The following is a 27,884-nucleotide window of genomic DNA, read 5'->3' as shown; positions in this document are numbered from 1 at the left end:
AGAGGGGTCTGCAGATCATTACAGCAGAGGGGGCTGCAGATCATTACAGTAGAGGGGGCTGCAGATCATTACAGCAGAGGGGGCTGCAGATCATTACAACAGAGGGGGCTGCAGATCATTACAGTAGAGGGGGCTGCAGATCATTACAGTAGAGGGGGCTGCAGATCATTACAGCAGAGGGGTCTGCAGATCATTACAGCAGAGGGGGCTGCAGATCATTACAGCAGAGGGGGCTGCAGATCATTACAACAGAGGGGGCTGCAGATCATTACAGTAGAGGGGGCTGCAGATCATTACAGTAGAGGGGGCTGCAGATCATTACAGCAGAGGACGCTACAGATCATTACAGCAGAGGGGGCTGCAGATCATTACAGCAGAGGGGGCTGCAGATCATTACAACAGAGGGGGCTGCAGATTATTACAGCAGAGGGGGCTGCAGATCATTACAGCAGAGGGGGCTGCAGATCATTACAGCAGAGGGGGCTGCAGATCATTACAGTAGAGGGGGCTGCAGATCATTACAGCAGAGGGGGCTGCAGATCATTACAGTAGAGGGGGCTGCAGATCATTACAGCAGAGGGGGCTGCAGATCATTACAACAGAGGGGGCTGCAGATCATTACAGCAGAGGGGGCTGCAGATCATTACAGCAGAGGGGGCTGCAGATCATTACAGCAGAGGGGGCTGCAGATCATTACAGCAGAGGGAGCTGCAGATCATTACAGTAGAGGGGGCTGCAGATCATTAAAGCAGAGGGAGCTGCAGATCATTACAGCAGAGGGGGCTGCAGATCATTACAGCAGAGGGGGCTGCAGATCATTACAGCAGAGGGGGCTGCAGATCATTAAAGCAGAGGGAGCTGCAGATCATTACAGCAGAGGGGGCTGCAGATCATTACAGCAGAGGGGGCTGCAGATCATTAAAGCAGAGGGAGCTGCAGATCATTACAGCAGAGGGGGCTGCAAATCATTACAGTAGAGGGGGCTGCAGATCATTACAGCAGAGGGAGCTGCAGATCATTACAACAGAGGGGGCTGCAGATCATTACAACAGAGGGGGCTGCAGATCATTACAACAGAGGGGGCTGCAGATCATTACAACAGAGGGGGCTGCAGATCATTACAACAGAGGGGGCTGCAGATCATTACAGCAGAGGGAGCTGCAGATCATTATAACAGAGGGGGCTGCAGATCATTACAACAGAGGACGCTGCAGATCATTACAACAGAGGGAGCTGCAGATCATTACAGTAGAGGGGGCTGCAGATCATTACAGCAGAGGGGGCTGCAGATCATTACAGTAGAGGGGGCTGCAGATCATTACAGCAGAGGGAGCTGCAGATCATTACAGCAGAGGGGGCTGCAGAGCATTACAGTAGAGGGGGCTGCAGATCATTACAGCAGAGGGAGCTGCAGATCATTACAACAGAGGACGCTGCAGATCATTACAACAGAGGGGGCTGCAGATCATTACAGCAGAGGGAGCTGCAGATCATTACAGTAGAGGGGGCTGCAGATCATTACAGCAGAGGGAGCTGCAGATCATTACAACAGAGGACGCTGCAGATCATTACAACAGAGGGGGCTGCAGATCATTACAGCAGAGGGGGCTGCAGATCATTACAACAGAGGGGGCTGCAGATTATTACAACAGAGGGGTCTGCAGATCATTACAGCAGAGGGAGCTGCAGATCATTACAGTAGAGGGGGCTGCAGATCATTACAGCAGAGGGAGCTGCAGATCATTACAGCAGAGGGAGCTGCAGATCATTACAGCAGAGGGGGCTGCAGATCATTACAGCAGAGGGGGCTGCAGATCATTACAGCAGAGGGGTCTGCAGATCATTACAGCAGAGGGGTCTGCAGATCATTACAGCAGAGGGGGCTGCAGATCATTACAGCAGAGGGGGTTGCAGATCATTACAACAGAGGGGGCTGCAGATCATTACAGCAGAAGGGGGCTGCAGATCATTACAGCAGAGGGGGCTGCAGATCATTATAACAGAGGGGGCTGCAGATCATTACAGCAGAGGGGGCTGCAGATCATTATAGTAGAGGGGGCTGCAGATCATTACAGAAGAGGGGGCTGCAGATCATTACAGAAGAGGGGGCAGCAGATCATTACAGCAGAGGGGTCTGCAGATCATTACAGCAGAGGGGTCTGCAGATCATTACAGCAGAGGGGGCTGCAGATCATTACAGCAGAGGGGTCTGCAGATCATTACAGCAGAGGGGGCTGCAGATCATTACAGAAGAGGGGGCTGCAGATCATTACAGAAGAGGGGGCAGCAGATCATTACAGCAGAGGGGGCTGCAGATCATTACGGCAGAGGGGGCTGCAGAGAATTAAAGCGGGGGAGCTGCAGAGCATTACAGCAGAGTTTTTGCAGAGCATTTTTCAGCAGGGGTGCTGCAGAGCATTACAGCATAGCTTCTGCAGAGCATTATAGCAGGGGTTCTGCAGAACATTGCAGCAGAGGTGCTGCAGAGCATTACAGCAGAGGTGCTGCAGAGAATTACAGCATAGCTTCTGCAGAGCTTTATAGCAGAGGTGCTGCAGAGCATTACAGCAGAGTTTTTGCAGAGCATTTTTCAGCAGGGGTGCTGCAGAGCATTACAGCATAGCTTCTGCAGAGCATTATAGCAGGGGTGCTGCAGAACATTGCAGCAGAGGTGCTGCAGAGCATTACAGCAGGGGTGCTGCAGAGAATTACAGCATAGCTTCTGCAGAGCTTTATAGCAGAGGTGCTGCAGAGCATTACAGCTGGGGTTCTGCAGAGCATTATAGCAGGGGTGCTGCAGAGCATTACAGCATAGAGGTCCTGCAGAGCATTGCAGCGGAGAGGTGCAGAGCATTACAGCATAGAGGTTCTGCAGAGCATTGCGGCGGAGAGGTGCAGAGCATTACAGCTGGGGTGCTGCAGAGCATTACAGCATAGAGGTCCTGCAGAGCATTGCGGCGGAGAGGTGCAGAGTCCCTTTCTGCACAGAGGATATAACAGCCCGCAGAGCCTTCTTCTTGCTGACCTGCCTGTGTGTACAGCAATAACAGAGATCAGATCCGATCCACCAAACCACAACAAAAAATAAAGTCTCATACCGGAAAAAAAAGGAACAAGCGTCACCCATCCGTCCATTTAGGAAACTCAGAAAGGATCACAAAGCCTCATTGTATCCGGAGAGATAAATACGAGGCCTATAGAGCCATCAAAGGTGAACGTCACATGGCGGCACCTGAGACAGGTTCACATAACGGACACGTTTGGCCCGGGGCGAGGAAAACGAGTATTCATAGTCACCCGATTGGGCAACAGAGGATCCGAGGAAACAAAAACTGACAATATTGTTTTACCCCAATGCGAAAACATTTACCGATCTATTGTGAATGTTCTGCAAGGAGAGACGTAACGAAATACTGTAAGGCGCCGCTTATCATATAGAATGTAAGTCCGCAGGACAGGGTCCTCTCCCCTCTGTACCAGTCTGTCACTGTAAACCTGCTTACTGTAAATGATATCTATAACCCTGTATGTAACCCCTTCTCATGTACAGCACCATGGAATTAATGGTGCTATATAAATAAATATATTCATATATTTCCAGGAGGAATAACAGAGGGACAGCACAAAGCAGGACTTTAAGAAAAGATGCTCCGGAATGTCTCTCTTTAAGAACTAATTTTCTAAAATGCTGCAATTAACAATGACATAAACGACGATCCATCCTCGTCCGGGGGTCGGCGCGGCGTTACGAGCTCGCTGCTGCGTATCTTCAGACATTACTGGAGGTGGATTTTTAAGTGTCACGTGTTGTGTAAACAGACGGACTTGGAATACCCTTATTTGTTCATCATGCCGCTGCCTGCAATGTGTTTACAAAACGAGGACGAGCAATTATGTAAATCATTTCCTTGTTTTGATAACACTTAAAATATATATATAGATATCAAAATTAAAAAATAAAAAAAAAACAAGGACGAGGTGAAAAAGTTGAACCAAACGAGCCGTAGGTTACATAAAGACGGTGGCACATAAAATGATAAAATTAGACAAAAATTTGCATAAATAAAATAAATAAAATTCCTCCTGCGAGATGTAATCAAGCGTGGAAAATCCCAAACTATTGCGATCACATTCTACACAAGGAATCTAGACACCAGGGAGAAACTTGAGTTTTCTTTATATACCATGGACAGGCATCTGACACATTACATATAATATATACTGTATATATATATATATATATATATATATATATATATATATATATATATATATATAATATTGTCCATCTATATGTGGACAGTAGGTGGCGTTAGAGGGATCTTCTGAAGAAGAGCTAATTTGCATAATTTTTCCCACTAATCACTGCCTGAAGGTTCTCTTTAATGAGAACCAGTACTTCTCAGAGGGCTGTATACAGTTAGGGCCAGAAATATTTGGACAGTGACACAATTTTCGCGAGTTGGGCTCTGCATGCCACCACATTGGATTTGAAATGAAACCTCTACAACAGAATTCAAGTGCAGATTGTAACGTTTAATTTGAAGGGTTGAACAAAAATATCTGATAGAAAATGTAGGAATTGTACACATTTCTTTACAAACACTCCACATTTTAGGAGGTCAAAAGTAATTGGACAAATAAACATAACCCAAACAAAATATTTTTATTTTCAATATTTTGTTGCAAATCCTTTGGAGGCAATCACTGCCTTAAGTCTGGAACCCATGGACATCACCAAACGCTGGGTTTCCTCCTTCTTAATGCTTTGCCAGGCCTTTACAGCCGCAGCCTTCAGGTCTTGCTTGTTTGTGGGTCTTTCCATCTTAAGTCTGGATTTGAGCAAGTGAAATGCATGCTCAATTGGGTTTAGATCTGGAGATTGACTTGGCCATTGCAGAATGTGCCACTTTTTGGCACTCATGAACTCCTGGGTAGCTTTGGATGTATGCTTGGGGTCATTGTCCATCTGTACTATGAAGCGCCGTCCAATCAACTTTGCAGCATTTGGCTGAATCTGGGCTGAAAGTATATCCCGGTACACTTCAGAATTCATCCGGCTACTCTTGTCTGCTCTTATGTCATCAATAAACACAAGTGACCCAGTGCCATTGAAAGCCATGCATGCCCATGCCATCATGTTGCCTCCACCATGTTTTACAGAGGATGTGGTGTGCCTTGGATCATGTGCCGTTCCCTTTCTTCTCCAAACTTTTTTCTTCCCATCATTCTGGTACAGGTTGATCTTTGTCTCATCTGTCCATAGAATACTTTTCCAGAACTGAGCTGGCTTCTTGAGGTGTTTTTCTGTCTATTTTTGGTATTGATGAATGGTTTGCATCTAGATGTGAACCCTTTGTATTTACTGTCATGGAGTCTTCTCTTTACTGTTGACTTAGAGACAGATACACCTACTTCACTGAGAGTGTTCTGGACTTTAGTTGATGTTGTGAACGGGTTCTTCTTCACCAAATTAAGTATGCGGCGATCATCCACCACTGTTGTCATCCGTGGACGCCCAGGCCTTTTTGAGTTCCCAAGCTCCCCAGTCAATTCCTTTTTTCTCAGAATGTACCCAACTGTTGATTTTGCTACTCCAAGCATGTCTGCTATCTCTCTGATGGATTTTTTCTTTTTTTTCAGCCTCAGGATGTTCTGCTTCACCTCAATTGAGAGTTCCTTTGACCGCATGTTGTCTGCTCACAGCAACAGCTTCCAAATGCAAAACCACACACCTGGAATCCACCCCTGACCTTTTAACTACTTCATTGATTACAGGTTAACGAGGGAGACGCCTTCAGAGTTAATTGCAGCCCATTGTCCAATTACTTTTGGTCCCTTGAAAAAGAGGACGCTATGCATTACAGAGCTATGATTCCTAAACCCTTTCTCCGATTTGGAAACTATCATATTGCAGCTGGGAGTGTGCACTTTCAGCCCATATTATATATATAATTGTATTTCTGAACATGTTTTTGTAAACAGCTAAAATAACAAAACTTGGGTCACTGTCCAAATATTTCTGGCCCTAACTGTATATGTGAAAAAAAAAATTACATATAAATATATTTTATTTACATATGAATATTGTTTATATATGTACAGACATACTGTATATATTTTTCTTTACACATATTTATTTTTGCATATACCGCATTTGTTTTTATTTTACATATATACGGTATATTTTGTTTACATATGTACATAGATATAGATTTTTTTTCTTTGCACATATATATACTGTATATATATATTTGCATATTTTACATATATACACTACTAAAAATAGATAAAGGGAACAGTAAACTACCACATCCTAGATATCGCTGAATGGAATATTCCAGTTGCAAATTTGTATTCATTGCATAATGGAATGTGTTCAGAACAATAAAATGTAACAATTATCAATGTAAATCAAAATTATTATCCCATGGAGGTCTGGATTTGGAATGATGCTCAAAATCAGAGTGGAAAATCAAATTGCAGGCTGATCCAACTTCAGCGGAAATGCTTTAAAACAAGGAAATGATGCTCAGTAGTGTGCGTGGCCTCCACGTGCTTGTATGACCTCCATACAATGCCTGGGCATGCTCCTGATGAGGTGGCGGATGGTCTCCTGAGTAGGGTTGAGCGACCTTTACTTTTATAGGATCGGGTCGGGTTTCACGAAACCCGACTTTTTCAAAAGTCGGGTCGAGTGAAATCGGCCGATCCTATAAAAAAGTCGGGGTCGGCCGAAACCCGAAACCCAATGCAGTGCATTGGGTTTCCATGGTTCCCAGGGTCTGAAGGAGCGGAAACTCTCCTTCAGGCCCTGCGATCCATATTTTAGTGTAAAATAAAGAATTAAAATAAAAAATATCGCAATACTTACCCTCTGACGCGCCCTGGTACTAACCGGGAACCTTCCTCCTTCGAATCAGCGCTTCCAGGACCTTGCGGTGACGTCGCGGTGACGTCGCGGCTTGTGATTGGTCGCGCGGCCGCCCATGTGACCGCTCGCGTGACCAATCAGAAGCCGTGACGTCACCGCGACGTCACCGAAGGGCCTGCAAGCGCTGATTCTTAGGAAGGAAGGCTTCCGGAAAGAAGCAGGGCGCGTCCGAGGGTGAGTATATTCCTATTAGGTATATACTCACCCTCGGACGCGCCCTGCTTCTTTCCGACAGCCTTCCTTCCTAAGAATCAGCGCTTGAAGGACCTTCGGTGACGTCACGGCTTCTGATTGGTCACGCGAGCGGTCACATGGGCGGCCGCGCGACCAATCACAAGCCACGACGTCACCGCAAGGTCCTGGAAGCGCTGATTCGAAGGAGGAAGGTTCCCGGTTAGTACCAGGGCGCGTCAGAGGGTAAGTATTGCGATATTTTTTATTTTAATTCTTTATTTTACACTTAAATCTGAATTGCGATACCAATTCCCAATATCTTAAACATATCGGGAATCGGTATCGGAATTCCGATTCCAGATTCAAAAGATCGCCGACTTCATGGCCGACCCCACACAGGGGTCGGGTCGGGTTTCATGAAACCCGACCTTGCCAAAAGTCGGCGACTTTTGAAAATTTTCGACCCGTTTCGCTCAACCCTACTCCTGAGGGATCTCCTCCCAGACCTGGACTAAAGCATCTGCCAACTCCTGGATAGTCTGTGGTGCATTGTGATGTTGGTGGATGGAGCGAGACTTGATGTCCAAGATGTGCTCAATCGGATTCAGGTCTGGGGAACGGGCAGGCCAGTCCATAGCTTCAATGCCTTCTTCTTGCAGGAACTGCTGACACACTCCAGCCACATGAGGTCTGGCATTGTCCTGCATTAGGGGGAACCCAGGGCCAACCGCACCAACATATGGTCTCACAAGGGGTCTGAGGATCTCATCTCAGTACCTAATGGCAGTCAGGCTACCTCTGGCGAGCACATGGAGGACTGTGCAGCCCTCCAAAGAAATGCCACCCCACACCATTACTGACCCACTGCCAAACCGGTCATGAGAGAGGAACGTTCTCCATGGCGTCTCCAGTCTCTGTCCCGTCTGTCACATGTGCTCAGTGTGAACCTGCTCTCATCTGTGAAGAGCACAGGGCGCCAGTGGCAAATCTGCCAGTCTTAGTGTTCTCTGGCAAATGCCAATGGCCCTGCACGGAGTTGGGCTGAAGGTACAACACCCACTTGTGGACGTCAGACCCTCATAACATCCTCATGGAGTCTGTTTGTGACAGTTTGATCAGGCACATGGATGTTAGTGGCCTGCTGGAGGCATTTTGCAGGGCTCTGGCACTGATCCTACTGTTCCTCCTTGTAAAAAAGAAGGAGGCAGCGGTCCTGCTGCTGGGTTGTTGCCCTCCTATGGCCCACTAAACATCTCCTGGTGTACTGGCCTGTCTCCTGGTATCTTCTCCATACTCTGGACACTGTGCTGACAGACACAGCAAACCTTCTTGCCACAGCTCGCATTGATGTTCCATCCTGGATGAGCTGCACTACCTGAGCAAGTTCTGTGGGTTGTAGACACCGCCTCATGCTACTGTACCTCTAAGGGTGAGAGCAATGATAACATGCAAAAGTGACCAAAACAGCCAAAAAAGATGAGAACACAGAAATGGTCTGTGGTCACCCTCACCCCTGCAGAACTGCTCCTTTATAGGGGTCTTCTTGCTAATTCCCTATCATTTCTGCCTGTTGTCTATTCCATTTGCACAACAGCAGGAGAAATTGATTCACAATCAGTGTTGCTTCCTAAGTGGACAGGTTGATTTCACAGACGTGTGACTGGACTTGGAGTTACACTGTGTTGTTTAAGTGTTCCCAAAAATTATGCAAATTAGCTCTCCGTCAGAAGGTCCCTCTAGTGCCATCTACTGTCTACATACAGAACACAGAAATAGAACTTGTTGGATTTTATCATTTATGACTGATTTTCTGGCCTGAACAATCTCTATAGAGCCGCCACGTAAAATATCACATAGTAGCAACCACTCGTCCTACAATCCTGACCACAGTCTTTCTAAAACTGCCATCTAGTGCACCAAATAACACCACCGTACAGCGTTCATTGCAATACAGACCTCGTAAAACCATTTCCTAATTACTTATAATATTCATTTTGTTACGCAGCTTAAAATCCTATTAGAAAGTTCAAAATATAATGATTGTGGTACAACCACAAGTGAGCGGATCCTACAGGCTGAGACCACAGGCGGTAAGAATCTAGAGCAGTGGGATGGCGGGGCGTAAATGGTCTGTAATGCGGGACTTTTAACCCTTTTAGTTTCACCATCACTATGCCATAACTTTTACAGTCATGGTCTAGATCCCGTGCACGCTGACCCTAAAAGGACCATATATTGCGGTATAATAGCAGACTGTGAGCCCTCGCGGGCAGGGTCCTCCCTCCTTATGTACCTGTGTGCCTTGTTTAATGTATTTGTCTATATTTGCCACTTTTTCACATGTAAAGCGCCATGTAATGGCGCTATAAAAATGTATAATAATAATAATAATAAAATAATAATATGGGCGTTGTGTGGCAGGACCCCGGTAACAGGACCAGCCACGGGACTCTCGGAAGAGTGCCAGGCATGTGGCCCTGATAACAGTGTCAGCTACAGAACACCAATAACAGGGCCACTCATGGGACCCTAATAACAGGACCAGTCATGGGACCCTAATAACAGGACCAGTCATGGGACTCTCATAAGAGTGCCAGGCATGTGGCCCTGATAACAGTGTCAGCTACAGAACACCAATAACAGGGCCACTCATGGGACCCTAATAACAGGACCAGTCATGGGACCCTAATAACAGGACCAGTCATGGGACCCTAATAACAGGGCCAGCCATGGGACCCTAATAACAGGGCCAGTCATGGGACCCTAATAACAGGGCCAGCCATGGGACCCTAATAACAGGGCCAGTCATGGGACCCTGATAACAGCGCCAGTCATGGGACCCTAATAACAGGGCCAGTCATGGGACCCTAATAACAGGGCCAGTCATGGGACCCTAATAACAGGGCCAGTCATGGGACCCTAATAACAGGACCAGTCATGGGACCCTAATAACAGGACCAGTCATGGGACCCTAATAACAGGGCCAGCCATGGGACCCTGATAACAGCGCCAGTCATGGGACCCTAATAACAGGGCCAGTCATGGGACCCTAATAACAGGACCAGTCATGGGACCCTAATAACAGGACCAGTCATGGGACCCTGATAACAGCGCCAGCCACAGGACCCTGATAACAGCGCCAGCCATAGGACCCTGATAACAGTGCCAGTCACAGGACCCTGATAACAGTGCCAGCCACAGGACCCTAATAACAGCGCCAGTCACAGGACCCTGACAACAGTGCCAGCCACAGGACCCTGATAACAGTGCCAGCCACAGGACCCTGATAACAGTGCCAGCCATAGGACCCTGATAACAGTGCCAGTCACAGGACCCTGATAACAGTGCCAGTCACAGGACCCTGATAACAGTGCCAGTCACAGGACCCTGATAACAGTGCCAGCCAGAGGACCCTGATAACAGTGCCGGCCATAGGACCCTGATAACAGTGCCAGCCATAGGACCCTGATAACAGTGCCAGTCACAGGACCCTGATAACAGTGCCAGTCACAGGACCCTGATAACAGTGCCAGCCACAGGACCATGATAACAGTGCCAGTCACAGGACCCTGATAACAGTGCCAGTCACAGGACCCTGATAACAGTGCCAGTCACAGGACCCTGATAACAGTGCCAGTCACAGGACCCTGATAACAGCGCCAGTCACAGGACCCTGATAACAGTGCCAGCCACAGGACCATGATAACAGTGCCAGTCATGGGACCCTAATAACAGTGCCAGTCACAGGACCCTGATAACAGTGCCAGTCACAGGACCCTGATAACAGTGCCAGCCACAGGACCCTGATAACAGTGCCAGTCACAGGACCCTGATAACAGCGCCAGTCACAGGACCCTGATAACAGTGCCAGTCACAGGACCCTAATAACAGTGTCAGCCACAGGACCCTGATAACAGCGCCAGCCACAGGACCCTGATAACAGTGCCAGCCACAGGACCCTGATAACAATGCCAGTCACAGGACCCTGATAACAGTGCCAGCCACAGGACCCTGATAACAATGCCAGTCACAGGAGCCTGATAACAGTGCCAGCCACAGGACCATGATAACAGCGCCAGCCACAGGACCCTGATAACAGTGCCAGCCACAGTACCATGATAACAATGCCAGTCACAGGACCCTGATAACAGTGCCAGCCACAGGACCATGATAACAGTGCCAGTCACAGGACCCTGATAACAGTGCCAGTCACAGGACCATGATAACAGTGCCAGTCACAGGACCCTGATAACAGTGCCAGCCACAGGACCATGATAACAGTGCCAGTCACAGGACCCTGATAACAGTGCCAGTCACAGGACCCTGATAACAGTGCCAGTCACAGGACCCTGATAACAATGCCAGCCACAGGACCCTGATAACAGTGCCAGTCACAGGACCCTGATAACAGTGCCAGTCACAGGACCCTGATAACAGTGCCAGCCACAGGACCATGATAACAGTGCCAGTCACAGGACCCTGATAACAGTGCCAGTCACAGGACCCTGATAACAGTGCCAGTCACAGGACCCTGATAACAGTGCCAGCCACAGGACCATGATAACAGTGCCAGCCACAGGACCATGATAACAGTGCCAGTCACAGGACCCTGATAACAGTGCCAGTCACAGGACCCTGATAACAGTGACGGCCACAAGGCCTTCTTAAGAGTGCCAGCCACAGACCCCTCATAAGAATACTAGTCACAGAACCCTCATAACAGTTCCAGCCATAGGACACCAATAACAGAGCCAGCCACAGGACCCTGATAATAATGCCACATACAGAACTCATGTAACATTGCGAACAACAGAACCTTCATAGCAGTGTCAAAAACAGGACCCTGATAACAGCGACAGCCACAAGAGCCTGATAACAGCTCCAGCCACAGGACCCTCATAACAATGCCAGTCTCAGAACCCTGATAACAGTGCCAGCCACAGGACAATAATAACAGTACCTGCCACAGGGCCCTCATAACAGTGCCAGCCGTAGCACCCTGGTAGAAGTGTCGGCCACAAGACCCACAAAACAGGACCTACATAAACATGCCACCTATAGAACCTTCATAACAGTATCAGTCAAATAACTCTCAAATGGTATCAGGTATAGTACCGTCATAACAGTACCAAGCATAGTAACCTCATAACAGTACCAGGCATAGTACCCTCATAACAGTACCAGGCATAGTACCCTCATAACACTACCAGGCATAGTACCCTCATAACAGTACCAGGCATAGCACACACATAACAGTACCAGGCATAGTACCCTCCTAACAGTACCAGGCATAGTACCCTCTTAACAGTACCAGGCATAGTACCCTCATAACAGTACCAGGCATAGCACACACATAACAGTACCAGGCATAGTACCCTCATAACACTACCAGGCATAGTACCCTCATAACAGTACCAGGCATAGCACACACATAACAGTACCAGGCATAGTACCCTCCTAACAGTACCAGGCATAGTACCCTCTTAACAGTACCAGGCATAGTACCCTCATAACAGTACCAGGCATAGCACACACATAACAGTACCAGGCATAGTACCCTCCTAACAGTACCAGGCATAGTACCCTCTTAACAGTACCAGGCATAGTACACACATAACAGTACCAGGCACAGGCTCCTCACTACTGTGGCAGCGGTAAAACTCTCATACCAATGCCAGTCATAGGACATCCATAACAGTGCGAACCATAGAACCCTCATAACAGTGCCAGCGACAAAACCCTTGTAACAGTGCCAATCAGCCACCAATATCCCTATAACTCTGTCGCCCACAAAACTGTAATAATAGTGCTAGCCACAGGACCCCCATAACAGTGATAGTAAAAAAATAAAATACATTTTGGAGTACTGCATCTGGGTGGAAGAATGAAACCACTGTGGTGTGATAGATGGCGGCAGGAAAAGAGCCGCAGGAGCAGCTGTGCTCTGTATGTGACTCATGACCCCACCACCCAATAATGCCAGGAAAATGTTCACATGTGCCACTTTCCACACACGTGTCATGGGTTCGTCAGCCATCTACTGCGACACGCTAAATATGTATACTAACACCCCGTAGCGGATCATGAGTCCACCGGAATCAATCATGGTAATCTATACAGTAGGTTACCATTTATAGAATACCTGATACTATAGTTATGAAGAATTGGATTATAAACAGTGTCATGATATAGAGAAATACCCCGACTGTGGATTATATTACATATATGTATGTAATATATAGTGATCTCCGGTAATCTGCATGCTGAGGATTAACAGTCAGAGCAAATTAGTTTTAGGTATAGTGTAACGTGATCCTCCAATTTTGGATTATCAAGCGAGATCAGTCAGTCTGTGAATGAGGGACATGTAACGGGATCTCCTGACTCCAGTGGATCACATTTTAGGATTTTTTTTTAATTACGGATTGTTATCGTACAGGGATTACGAAATCATAAAACTTTTAGACATATGGTAATTCTCTCTATTTCGGGTATTTTGCCCTGAAAACATCCCCAATCGAGTTTCCGTGATTCGCAATTAGCATTAGCTCTGATCGCAGTAGTTAAACCCCTTAGATGCCATAATGAACAACGACCATAGCGTCTAAGTGGTTATATTTGTGTGTGTGGGAACTCTATATCCCATTGGATCCCTGTGGGAAACCAGTAGGTTGTTTAATGGCAGCTGGGGGACTATGGGGTTGGGGAGGCTCAAGTTTTGGACTTCCACTATAGGGCCTCCAAAACAAAGCCCATAATAGTGCCAATCAATGTGCTCCATAAAATCGTGACAACCACAGTGCCCTCTTAACAGCGACGGCCACAGGAACCTCTAAATCAGTAAAAGCGAAGTGCCCTAGATCAGTGCAAATCAATGGCAAAAAAAGGACCACCATCTGTTTTTGGGGACTTTGGAAATAACTGGGGGACAGAATTAAAAGTGGTGATCTCTCGCGCCAAGAGACCAGGGACTCGAGGCAAAAGATCTACCGTACTTCATGTGCAAACTTGGCCACGGGTGCCACATAGGAGTGGCAGCCACAGTGGCCTTTCTGTTAAGATGTCATTAGTGGATCACTGATGGAGACATGGACCAGATGCCACCAACCCTGAACTACTAATGCCACAACTGGTAATCTGGGAGACTCGTCTACTCTTCCAGGACTCTGAGAGGTCTCCCCTTTTTTGAGGGAAGTCTCTTTGACATTACGGGAAAATATGACTATGTGGATAGACCAAATGACTACAAAGTGATTTCCCGGCTCCAGGATATCAGGACAGGATTACATAGCGCTTTGCTCATTTATAAAGTAATATATCATGATCTCCTGATAGCGGGTTATCAGGATGGGATTAGACATTACTCCATATTACATAATATCTAATACAAATGAACAGGATAAAGCAATGCCAGATAGGCATCTACGGTAATTCTCGTTGACCTCCTCAAAGAAAATTATAACACTCAAAATTGTCAATGTTCAAAGGGAGAACTTATCGCCATGCCACGAGAAGTTTGGCTAAGATCTAAACCGCTGAATAAAATAATCCTCGGTAATTCAATTACATATTGTGGTAGTTTTGACTTCCTCGTAATCTAATGTCAAGTGACGGGGCTGTCAGTTTAGTTCTAAAATCTCATTACTGTAAATAAGGTTATTGTTTCTGAACAAATAATTAGGATATAGGCAAAATAGCATATTAATGGGACAGATCTTACCTTTCAGCTGATCGGCCGCTACAATCTGCCCAACTCGTTCCACCACCAAACTGTCTTCCATCAAGTATCGATCATCCAGATATTTTGCCGTTTTCTCAGAAATGTGCACTTTGCCGGCCACACCAAGCTGCTCCATAAGATTGGCAAGGTTGACATCATTTGACCACACGTCGAATTTAAACCTCCGCATGCCAAGGATACCGCATAACACCGTTCCAGTGTGTACACCGACACGCATGTTGACCATCTCTTTCTTTTCCTGGCAGAACTGCTCAATAGCCTCAATCATGCCAAGGCCCATCTCAATGCAGCAGTAGGCATGATCTGCCCGTGGCTCAGGGCATCCTGCCACGCAGTAGTAGCAATCACCCAAGGTGCTGATCTTCTCACATTTTGTTTCCTCACATAGACGATCAAAACGGCCAAACAGGTCATTGAGAAGTCCCACAAGGGCATGAGCAGACTTGTTGGCGCTCATCTTCGTAAATCCTACAATATCGGCAAATAATATGCTTACTTGTTCTATTCTTTGCATCTTGAAGGGCCTGAAGACAATTGGGGTCTTCTGGATAGAGGATTTCTTTTTGCGACTTTTAGGGCTTGACGTCGAATGCCTCTTTACTGAATTCTCACTCTCGTCATCACCCTGCTTCATCAGGTCATCAGCAATAATCCGTGGCATGACAGAATGAATCATCCTTTCTTTGAGGGCTTTCTCCACTTCTAGATCTTTGCCATGCATGATGGACTGGCCAACCTTTAGGAAAGTGCTGCGTGATCGGACCTCAGACATTATGAAGAGATGAACCCCGATAGCATGAATACACACATGCAATAGCGCCTTGCTCAAAAGTTCCCAATGAGCCATTCTATCAGCTAAAGGAGCAAAACATCCTTCATCACGAAAATGGTATCCAAAGGTCTCGAAAAGTATAGAGTAAACTACCCCAAGACAGGCACTGAGGTACAAGGGCAAGTGCATGACTGAGTAGTGAAGGAGCAAAACCTCCACACAAATGGAGAAACTGCCAACTTGGGACAGGCAAGAAGTCGAAGTAGAAATTAGGAAGGAAGTTACGTTGGATAGATCATTGCGGGCAGCTTTAGGAGTCAGAACCTGGAACTGAGAGGCCAAAGTCAAGGCAAAGACCAGAAATGTGACAAGTAAGGAGACTGCCGTGCAGTGACGAGTGTAGGATTTAGTAAAGGTGAAGAAGAAAAAGCCTAGGCACACCACAAGGAAGCACAGGGTTGGTACAAGATAGCCAATAAGTTTGGCTTTCATATGGAAACCAAAGTAGATGCTCCACAGGAGCGCAGAGACGGAGAGGTACAGTAGAGCGTAGCGAAACCTGCGTTGCGTCTGGGGGAAACATCTCTCCACACAGGCTTCCTCTAGGTTGCTGGAATCAAATTTTGGGTTCCACCAGTTGGATGTTGACCTTTCGAAAAGTTGGGGGAGCTTCTTCTGCCTTCTAACACCCCCGACTCCTCCACCCTTCTTGACTCCCGACTCCCCCGAGCTGCAACTGGATGATATGCTATATTTGCAACGTCTTGAAGGTGCTTGGTGGTGCTGCCTGTTAATTTTTACAGAGACACTAGTGTTGTCCCCACTGCCATCACACCTCACCTCCGTATGATGCAGCAGCTGCTGGTTCACCGGGGAAGCCATATTGTCGATATATAGTTTTCCTGGGACTTTTTTTTTATTCCTTTCCACTTCACACCCCCTTCCAACACCACCAATAACACTGCCGCCCCCTCCTAACCTTCAGCTACAGACTAACAGAAGGGTTTTGACAGCTTTCAGCCTGCCTGAGGCAACACTCACATGCGCCTCCATGCAAAGTAGCCTCTCCTGTCTGTCTCTTCTGGTAGCAAAATACAGTCATTCAAGAAAGCAGATATCTCCAGATGTAGAAGGTCCACGCCAGAGTAAGGCAATGCAGTCCATACATTAATATGTCGGAAAGACACCCCAAAAGAGACGGTAGACCCTATCGCCGATCATCTCCTTCCTCTTGGTGATATTTAGGAGTAGCTCACTCGGTATTGTGTTCCCGGAGGGAGAAAATAATATACATTATATTCCATCCATGTTAGGGGGGGGCTCCATCTTTATAGGAAAATATTCCAGTATTCCCAGGATGACATGTTGACGGAATCAATGCATAAGATACAGAAGCAATTTCCTGAGGATCCCTCTTGTTTTTGGGGGTCCTAGATGTCAATTGCAGTCTTTCTTCTGGATCCCTCTTTAGACAATGGCTTTGCAGTGGTCTCTGGCTCCCGATCACTCGCTACCTATGCAGCAGGTTGGGGTTCCCCTCTCCTGGTGGTTAGGGGGGCACCCAGGAGGGATCTGAAGCTCCAGTTCTCTTTGGCCAGACATGAGGGGCCTCACACCAGTAGACAGACAGGCCGCTTGCTCGCTCTTCTCGCTTTCCTGGCTGATTTTCCTATGCTGGGTTGAGCAAGGAGGGGGGAAGAGGAGGAGGAGAGTGAATGGGGGCAGGCAATGAGGAAAGGGAGGAGGAGAGAGATGGGAAAAGGGGTAAAGGCTGAGGAAAGGGAACAGCAGATATGTGATTTCAAGGGGAAAAATGCAAAAGGAGAGAATAAAAAAGGATGCAAAGTCATTAAGTGTTCCTCATGTGTTACATAGCCATGGAGGAAGATTACGTAGGTTTTTTTTTTAGTTTTCCTGCCTATGGCCGTGACATACAAATGGAATCAAGGGCTGTTTCCGATTTCCCTGTAATGTAACGTCACCTTAGGTAATGGAAGCATCGCCGTGATACTGTCCTTCGATAATATGGAGGTCTGACCCTGGTGGACCTATCTAGGCTCGCACAAGATCGATCTTCCTACAGAGCGTTCATCCATCATGTCATCATTCCGAAGGCCGCTAAATGATAATAATTAAGAAAGAAGCGTCAGGAATGCTATACCGCCCACGTGTGCAGTGCCCATCGACTTCTACTGGCCGTACGTAGTGCGGCTGAATATGGCGGAATCCTTCTTCCTCAGTAAACAGAACCCGATCAGTCCCGCCATCGATCCGCGGTAACCTACAGACCATGAATCCGAACATTGAGGCTTCCTTATGTGAACATAGCCTTATTTGAGTGAGACCGGCCTTGTCTAAAAGGGGTCCCCCCCAGCTCCGGACCACCCTTTATGAACATGGAAAACGTCAAGATATTAGTATGCCCGCTGTCAGCACCGGCTCTAGGTCTTTAAGGGTCCCCGTGGGTTTTTCTTCATATTTTTTACAGTACAAGCTGTTTTTTTCGGCAGTCAAAATGTTTTGATTTAATTGTTTTTTTTTTAAGACGAAGTGACAAAAAAAGTGATTTTTCCGTTTTAATATTTTTGCATACCGTTTTGAGGTCCATATGACTTTCAGATCCCTTTTTATTCAAATTTTTGGGGGGAGGCAAACTTATAAAAAAAACCTCAATTCTGCCATTTTGATATATTTTTCCTTACCATTTTGGGGTCCACATGACTTTCTGATCTCCTTTTATTCAATTTTTTGGGGGGAGGAGGCGAAATAATAATAATAATAATAATAATAATAGTAATAAAAAGCAATTCTGACATTTTGATATTTTTTAAGTTACCATTTTGGGGTTCATATGACTTTCTGATCTCCTTTTATTCCATTTTTTGGGGGAGGAGGTGAAATAATAATAATAATAATAATAACAATAATAATAATAAAAAGCAATTCTGCCATTTTGATATTTTTTAACTTACCATTTTGGGGTCCATATGACTTTCTGATCTCCTTTTATTCCATTTTTTGGGGAGGAGGCAATAATAATAATAATAATAATAATAATAATAATAATAATAAGCAATTCTGCATTTTTAATATTTTTTTTACTTACCATTTCGGGGTCCATATGACTTCCTGATCTCTTTTTATTCCAGTTTTTTTGGGGAGGCAATGTAATTTAAAAAAAAACAGCAATTTTTGCCACTTTGATAGTTATTAGTTCGTACAGATGCGCACGAGACGATATTAAAATATGTTCATATTTTTAGGTCTTTATTTCCCTTCAGAAAAAGATGGCGGATGATGAACTTTTATATAATTTTTAAAAAAAAATATTTTACATATTTTATTAGGGCACCCGAACCTGCAATCAATGATTTCCTTTTTTTTTTGCCTTTGTTTTCGCTCTATGTACCTTGAAAAATGAAATCTGGAAACCATCAGCAAGTAGGAAGAGGACTGTTCTTCCTGCTTGCTGATGGTTTCCAAGCACAAAAGCACATACACAAAACAACTAATTTACATACGGTAACAGTAAAGTGCACTGCCTAAAACTTACCTAAATCCATAATCTTCACTTAATAAATGTAAAAAAAAAAAAGTAATTATATGGCCTCTTACATCTCAGTGGTCAGTTGTAGATTATTTACCTGATTCCTAAATAAAAAAAAAAAATAGAAATAAAGTACAGTAAAATTCCTTTACTCTAGTCCAGAAAATCTCATAGGATTTTTTATTTACCAGAAGATTTAGATGAGATATTTTATATTTGCATTTTATGTCCAATAATCCAGAATATTTGATAATCCAGTATGTCAAGTCTGTGTATTTTGCTGTTACCTTTCACTGTCAGTTGCCAGCCGGGCAGGTAATGATTATAGCTATTTACACATATTGTAAGTAAGTGAAGGGGTTTCCGCCACTAGTAATTTTTATAGGTATAATTACATATGTAATTGCTGGCAGTTCCGCCCTGCGCCATTTATTTATCTAACCCAAGCATCCAGTACTCTCATTGACCAGATGCCGTTAATAAAATACAATCGTCACATGATCCCTGCTGCTTTCTATAGCCCGGGAGCGTGTCATCAGAATATGTACTGCACTCATAGACCGCGACTGGCTGCGGACAAATATCATATTCATTGAAAATGATGATTATTTGCCATTTACTTACATAGAATGGCTCCACCTAGTGTTCAAAGTGTATAGCAAGGTGCACGTCCACCTAATCAGCAGGATTCTAGCGGTCACGCGTGCTCAGCCATTCCTACCCCCATCTAGGTCTCTAATCACTGCAGCTTTTAGAAATCGTTTTATGCCTGCTTGTCAGGACTGGAACAAAGTCTCAGCAGTAGCATGGCAGAAAATCTCCTTCTGCAGGATGAAAAAGGAAGTTAGCTGCCAGAGGTAGAAGGAGACTGATTCTCTCCAAATCCTTCCTCAATTAACACAATTTACCAGCAACACCATTGGGGACAAAATAAAACCACGAAATTACTATATTTTTTTTATTAAACTAGAATTGCTGCAAATCACTTTATAGAGAACCAGTCACTTGCCGTATCTGGCGTAAATGCCGCTGTTCTCCTGAATCCGTTGATGTTTTTCTTTTTTCCGTTCCCGAGATATGACCGCTTCTTCCATGAATATAAATCTAGTCTTTTTTTTTTAGTCAACTGGGCATAGTCTCCAAGGAGGAGAACAGTTTAGGACCACGCCCATTTGGCTAGATTTATATGCAGGGGAGAGGAGGCCATATCTCATGAACAGAGAGGCGCAGGAACAAAAGAAAAACAACGCCGGATTCAGGAGAACAGCGGCATTTATGACAGTTTGGATTTTATTTCTTATCATCTCAGTGTTTTACGCCTCTGATATTTTTAATGTGAGAATAATTGATGTTCCTTCTTCAGAATTTCTGCATAGGTGACAAAATCCTTTTAGACCATGTCCTGTTCTTCAGTCTTTTTACTGGATAGGTAAATACCTCCCCCTGGTGGACATACTGGGGAACTTCATGTTTATAAAATACAATGGCCATAAAGGATTATATAATAAGAACCAGAGTTTCCACACTGATCATACTGACATAACAATACATTAAGTTGCATAATGTCTAAAACCGAATTCAATGGCACTTGTCACAGTTTTTGCAACACTTACACAATAGTTTAACCTCTTTAGAAGTGTAAGCTGTCACGCCACGTCTAGTTTTGCAGCAGTAATGGAAAGTATCTATTGACTTTCATGTGGATTAATCATGGTAAAGTGATTGAAAGTCTTCAGATGACTCATCGTGACTAGTGTTGGTGGGCACAAAAATTGATCATTTAACCATTGACTTAATGGGAATCTGACATGAAGTTTATACTATGTAATACGACAGCTGCATGGCGTAGGGACAGAGATCCTGATTCCAGCGATGTATCACTTAGCATATTGGGTGCAGCAGTTGTGATAGAATCACAGTTTTCTCTGCTGCGGATCTAGAATGCTGAGCTCTGTATAACCCCGCCCCCATGACTGATTGGTTGTTTTCTGTGTACACTGTAAGAAGCTGCCAATCAATGCTGGGGGGTGTGGCTGGATCATGAGACACCTAGTCCTGCAGTGATAATCTCCTGCTCATAAAACATTGATTTTATTGAAACAGCAGCGCACAGCCCAGTAAGTGACACATGGTTGGAATCAGGGTCTCTGTCCCTACATCATGCTGCTCTCAGAATACGAAGCAAAAATCTGATGATAGATTCCCTTTAATAAACCATTATGTGTAGACTATTAGAAATCTAGACATTCAGCCGACCACCCAAGAGGCCGCATTCACTTAAACCTGATTCATACAGCATGTGCATGATATTTTTTCATTCTCTTTTGTTTTGCTGATACGGTAAAATGCTACGTTTTCCGCCCACGAAAAATAACCTGTGAACAAGCCCTTTAAGGGGTTGTCCGAGACTTTAACGTTGATGGTCTATCCTTAGGATAGGTCATCAATGTCTGATCGGTGGCGTGCGACACCCCCACTGATCGCCTGTCCGCTGTGTCAGCAGTGGCAGGAACTGCTCAGTTGCGGAGCTGCACATGTAGTTGAAGATCTGAAACCTCTCGGCCCAATCCTACAGTTTCTCGTACTGGATATCAGTACTGGATATCCATAGCAAACTATGTTAGATTCAGAGTGGACATCAATACACAAAATAATAAAAATGACTTATGCACCAAAATTCTGGCCATAATCCTTCTAATTATCATAGATTATCCTCCATATTTTATCAAATAAGATTAAGGCTTTAGAAGCTCGTTTATGGCGATGGAAGGAGCATTTCATATGAATTCACTATTTTATCCATAATAATAAGGAGGATTTTCTCTTTCACCTAATTATTGATGAGCGACCGTGCTGGGATAAGGTGTTATCTGAGCATGCTCGAGTGCTAACTGAGTGACTTTGACGTGCTCAAATAATATGTTCGACTCCCTGCGTCTCAATGTCTCACGGCTGTTCATGAGATAGGAAACACTGCAGAATCTCGGGACGTGGCCTCCATGAGGCTAAATATTCCTTCTGTGTTCGCTTAGCCATCTGTTGCCCAGACGGAAGCTGCCCCCTGCAAGGAGGCTTATTTTAGATCCTTGAAGCAGAAAAGGTTTGTTTACAAAGGAAGGGGGACAGCTGTGCAAGATGGTGATGGAGTCTCGGCGTATTCTTAGAAGATGGGGACAAAGGTTGTATTTATAAAAAAAAATGTACATCAGTCCTGGAGAGAAAGTCCTTTAGGCCCTGTTCACATCATTTGAGAGTTCCTTCTGGAAAAATGGGATTCGGACTTGCCCCAATGAGCCTGGAGTCACTTTGTCTGGCGTCTATTCCGATGGTGTCCGTCCCAATTGTGCCCTCCGTGACAAAGTCTCTGGTAAAGTGCTGGAGGGGAGATGTTTCACTACGCCTAATGGCCGTCAGTGATATAAAACTCAGAGTTTTTCCTCCAGCACATTCATTTGTTTAATGGGTTGGCTTTTATGTGGACATCCATAGAGCGGGTGGGAGGATGTCCACCTTATCTCCACCCCAGGGTGTGGTCTGGGGTTTAAGTTGCTGGCCTCCAAAGGCAGCAGAGTATTCAGTGTCTGGAGAGGAACACTCCAGGGAAGTTGTGAGGAGCAGGAGGAACCCTGCTCTCAGAAGGATTGTGCTTTCTGCTACCATTTTGTTCTGTTTTCCTGTTTTGCCCAGAGGGCTGTATTTTCTTTGAGCTGAGCTACCCCACCTCCTAAAAAAGACGGACGTGGATTGAAGACCAGGTAGAATTACTCTGTCTGCCTCGTTAAATTGAAGGGTTCTTTTTAGGCAAGTCTGAATCCCATTTTTCGTGAGTCCTGAAGGGTTTCCTGTATGAGTTATGAACCTGTGACCTTAATGTGATGTAAATAGGGCTTTACAATGACTTGTCGACAATGTTTACCAAGAAGATCTTCCCAAGAAGACATCTGACTGCAACATGTTGCCGGAAATTCTTAGAGCCATGCAGTAACTATTTTGACTTATTTTGTCTTCAGCAGCAAGTCATCAGGGCCAAGTCATCTCCAAATGGAAGAGGTCATGGACCTATCTGCGGGCTCTCTAGCATTCTAGTGTGATAGCCTAAACCCAGACCTGTCGTCAAGTCACCTGGATTTCAGGGGAGTCACCCGATTTTACATCCTTGTCACCCAGTTACCTCTTCAATGGATTTTTTTTCCTCCAGCAGTATCTGCTATAAACATCATAACCTGACAAAGTTGTGTATAGTTCAGAAATACGGTGGCAGTGAGATGACCATAGTAAAGCTCCGCATGGGCGGGGCTCCTGTGTCACCAATCACAGTTCTCTCTCAGTGACATATGCAAATGAGCAGGTGACAAAAGAGACAGAATTCTCCTAAATCTTCGCTGCAGTTGAGCTTTCTATAGCAGGAGGGGGTTCCGCAGGGGCGGCTCATTATATTAGCGGGGGCCGTTCCATTCTTTTCTGATGGGTAGAAGTAATGTGTCTATAAGGTGAAATGTTCTCTTTTAAATACAGTTCATGGACGCAAAACACCACGTTGCATATATAAGAAGTCCACAACACTTGTGAAGGAGTCCTGTGGTTCTTTGAGTCAATACGAGGGTTTCCGTGAATCAACATTTTTTTCAGTTCTCCACATAGATGACTGAGTAGATTGACATTTTATCTATGGAAGTAAATATCTTTCCTGTGACCTAAGAAATCTAGAGAGAGAACTAAACATTCAGTGGAAATGTGCTGCGGCGCAGAGAGTCACCGCGCTGCAACATCTATACAAGCCGCAGCCTATGAGGAGCAGGAAGCTGACGACCTCGTTCCCGTCACGGCCGGCAGATCACATCACTGCCACACGCCGCCAAACCCCTCTGCACCTGCTATGTGGCAGGAAACTGACATTTCGTTGGAGTAGGGACAGGTGAGAGGAATCTTTTTTTTTTTTTTTAACCCATTCACCTCCAGAGCTGTTTTAAACTTTGCGTTTTCCTTTTTCGCTCCCCTCCTTCCCAGAGCCATAACTTTTTTTTATTTTTCCGTCAATATGGCCATGTGAGGGCTTATTTTTTGCGGGACGAGTTGTACTTTTAAATGACACCATTCGTTTTAACATGTCGTGTACTAGAAAACAGGAAACAAATTCCAGATTCGGTGAAATTGCAAAAAAAAGTGCAATCCCACACTGGTTTTTTTGTTTGGCTTTTTTGCTAGGTTCACTAAATGCTAAAACTGACCTGCCATTATGATTCTCCACGTCACTACGAGTTCATAGACACCAAACATGTCTAGGTTCTTCTTTATCTAAGTGGTGAAAAAAAAAATTCCAAACTCTGCTAAAAACAAACAAAAAATTGCGCCATTCTCCATTTTTCATGATCTGGGGTTGGGTGAGGGCTTATTTTTTTGCGTGCCGAGCTGATGTTTTTAATTATACCATTTTTGTGCATATACGATCTTTGTTTACCCATTATTGCATGTTAATGCAATGTCGTGGCGACCAAAAAAACGTAATTCTGGCGTTTTGACTATTTTATCACTATGTCGTTTAGCGATCAGGTTAATCCTTTTTTTTATTGATAGATTGGGCGATTCTGAACGCGGCGATACCAAATATGTGTATGTTTGTTTTTTTTATTGTTTTATTTTCAATGCGGCAAAAGGGGGGTGATTTTAACTTTTATATTTTTTTTATATTTTTTAAAACATTTTTCTTTAACTTTTGGCATGCTTCAATAGCCTCCATAGGAGACTAGAATCTGCCATAGCCCGATCGGCTCTGCTACATACAGGCGATGATCAGTTCGCCTCTATGTAGCTGGTTCACTGACTTGCTATGAGCGCTGACCACTGGGTGGCGCTCAAATCAATCCAGCACTGACAACCATAGAGGTCTCCAGGAGACCTCTGGTTGTCATGCCAACGAACCGATGACCCCCGATCATGTGTCACCAGTGTGCGTATTTCCGGCACGATTCCCGGAAGGGCCATTTAAATGCCGATATTATTACAGGATGGCGATATTATTACAAGATGGGGACATTATTACAGGAAAGGGGATATTATTACAGAATGGAGGATATTAATACAGGATAGGGGGACATTATTACAGGACAAGGGTCATTATTACAGGATGGGGAAATTATTGCAGGATAGGGGATATTATTACAGGATGTGGATATTATTACAAGAGAGGGGTCATTGTTACAAAATGGAGGATATTATTACAGAACAGGGGATATTATTACAAGATGGGGACATTATTATAGGAAGGGGAATATTATTACATGATGGGGATATTATTACAGGACAAGGGTCATTATTACCGAATGGGGGATATTATTATAGGATAGGGGATATTATTACAAGATGAGGACATTATTACAGGAAGGGGGATATTATTACAGGATGGGGATATTATTACAGAACAGGGGGGACACTATTACAGGATGGGGATATTGCTACAGGACAGGAGTCATTATTACAGGATGGGGGATACTATTACAGGATGGTGATATTATTACAGGACAGGGGTCATTATTACAGGATATGGATATTATTACAAGAGAGAGGTCATTATTACAAAATGGAGGATATTATTACAGAACAGGGGATATTATTATAAGATGGGGACATTATTATAGGAAGGGGAATATTATTACATGATGGGGATTGTTGTGAATTCTGTGGCTGAGTTCACTTCTGTGGTCACAAGTGGTATTGCAGTCTCTGGGCTTCCTCCCTCAGGTGTTTTGGTGAGCTCGTTGGCTGCCTTGCTATTTAGCTCCACCTGAGTCTGTCTTCCTTGCTCCTTGTCAATGTTCCAGTGTTGGATCTGAGCTACTGCATCTTTCCTTGGGCCTGCTGCTCTGCTAGATAAGTGCTTCTAGTTTGTTTTCTGTTTTTTTCTGTCCAGCTTGCTATTAACTTTTGCTGGAAGCTCTGAGAAGCAAAGGGGTGCACCGCCGTGCTGTTAGTTCGGCACGGTGGGTCTTTTTGCCCCTTTGCGTGGTTTTCGTTTTAGGGTTTTTTGTAGACTGCATAGTTCTCTTTGCTATCCTCGCTCTGTCTAGAATATCGGGCCTCACTTTGCTGAATCTATTTCATTCCTACGTTTGTCTTTTCATCTTGCTAACAGTCATTATATGTGGGGGCTGCCTATTCCTTTGGGGTATTTCTCTGAGGTAAGTCAGGCTTGTATTTCTATCTTCAGGCTAGTCAGCTCCTCAGGCAGTGCCGAGTTGCATAGGTAGTTATAGGCGCAATCCACTGCTGCTTATAGTTGTGTGAGGATAGATCAGGTACTGCAGTCTACAGAGATTCCACGTCTCAGAGCTCGTCCTATTGTTTTTGGTTATTGCCAGATCTCTGTATGTGCGCTGATTACTGCACGCTGTGTTGCCTGATTGCCAGTCATAACAGTACAAGGAGCCCTTCAATGATTTCCAATAGAGGGAAAAAAGAAATCCTGACATCATTTTTTTTTCTTAGCTCTGTCTTCAGTCTTTTTTTTCCCCTAGACATTAGAGTGCTTCAGGACACAGCTGTGGACATGGATATTCAGGCTCTGTGCTCCTCAATGGATAATCTCGTTGTAAATGTACAAAAGATTCAAGATACTATTGATCAGAAATCGATGCTAGAACCAAGAATTCCGATTCCTGATTTGTTTTTTGGTGACAGAACTAAGTTCCTGAGCTTCAGAAATAATTGTAAGCTATTTTTGGCCTTGAAACCTCATTCTTCTGGTAATCCTATTCAACAGGTTTTGATTATTATTTCTTTTTTGCGCGGCGACCCACAGGACTGGGCGTTTTCTCTTGCACCAGGAGATTCTGCATTGAGTAATGTTGATGCATTTTTCCTGGCGCTCGGATTGCTTTACGATGAGCCTAATTCAGTGGATCAGGCTGAGAAAAATCTGCTGGCTTTATGCCAGGGTCAGGATGATGTAGAAGTATATTGTCAGAAATTTAGGAAATGGTCAGTACTCACTCTGTGGAATGAATCTGCACTAGCGGCTTTGTTCAGAAAGGGTCTCTCTGAAGCTCTTAAGGATGTAATGGTGGGATTTCCTATGCCTGCTGGTTTGAATGAGTCTATGTCCTTGGCCATTCAGATCGGTCGTCGCTTGCGCGAGCGTAAATCTGTGCACCATCTGGCGGTATTGTCTGAGAGTAAGCCTGAGCCTATGCAGTGCGACAGGACTATGACTAAAGTAGAACGGCACGAACACAGACGTCTGAACAGACTGTGTTTCTATTGTGGTGATTCTACTCATGCTATTTCTAATTGTCCTAAACGCACTAGGCGGTTCGATAGCTCTGCCGTTATTGGTACTGTACAGTCCAAATTCCTTTTGTCCATTACCTTAATGTGCTCTTTGTCATCATATTCTGTCATGGCGTTTGTGGATTCAGGCGCTGCCCTGAATCTGATGGATTTGGATTATGCTAAACGTTGTGGATTTTTCTTGGAGCCTTTGCGGTGTCCTATTCCGTTGAGAGGAATTGATGCTACACCTTTGGCCAAGAATAAGCCTCAGTACTGGGCCCAGCTGACCATGTGCATGGCTCCTGCACATCAGGAAGTTATTCGCTTTTTGGTACTGCATAATTTGCATGATGTGGTCGTGTTGGGGTTGCCATGGCTACAAACCCATAATCCAGTATTGGATTGGAACTCTATGTCGGTAACCAGCTGGGGTTGTCAGGGAGTACATGGT

General features: G+C 44.9%; 1 protein-coding gene across 1 annotated transcript in view; it reads right to left on the bottom strand.

Annotated features, from left to right (window-relative positions):
• ADCY9 (adenylate cyclase 9) overlaps nucleotides 1-17,302 on the bottom strand; it is a 94,599-nt gene extending 77,297 nt beyond the window's left edge. Inside the window, exon 1 of the mRNA XM_069734474.1 lies at nucleotides 14,829-17,302. Coding sequence (XP_069590575.1) covers nucleotides 14,829-16,503 — 1,675 coding nt within the window. The 5' untranslated portion in view covers nucleotides 16,504-17,302. The remainder of the gene's footprint in view (nucleotides 1-14,828) is intronic.
• Nucleotides 17,303-27,884: the final 10,582 nt, after the last annotated feature.

The sequence above is a fragment of the Ranitomeya imitator genome, chromosome 7, assembly GCF_032444005.1.
Source record: "Ranitomeya imitator isolate aRanImi1 chromosome 7, aRanImi1.pri, whole genome shotgun sequence".
Lineage (NCBI taxonomy): Eukaryota > Metazoa > Chordata > Amphibia > Anura > Dendrobatidae > Ranitomeya > Ranitomeya imitator.
This window is presented reverse-complemented; position numbering and strand designations above follow the sequence as displayed.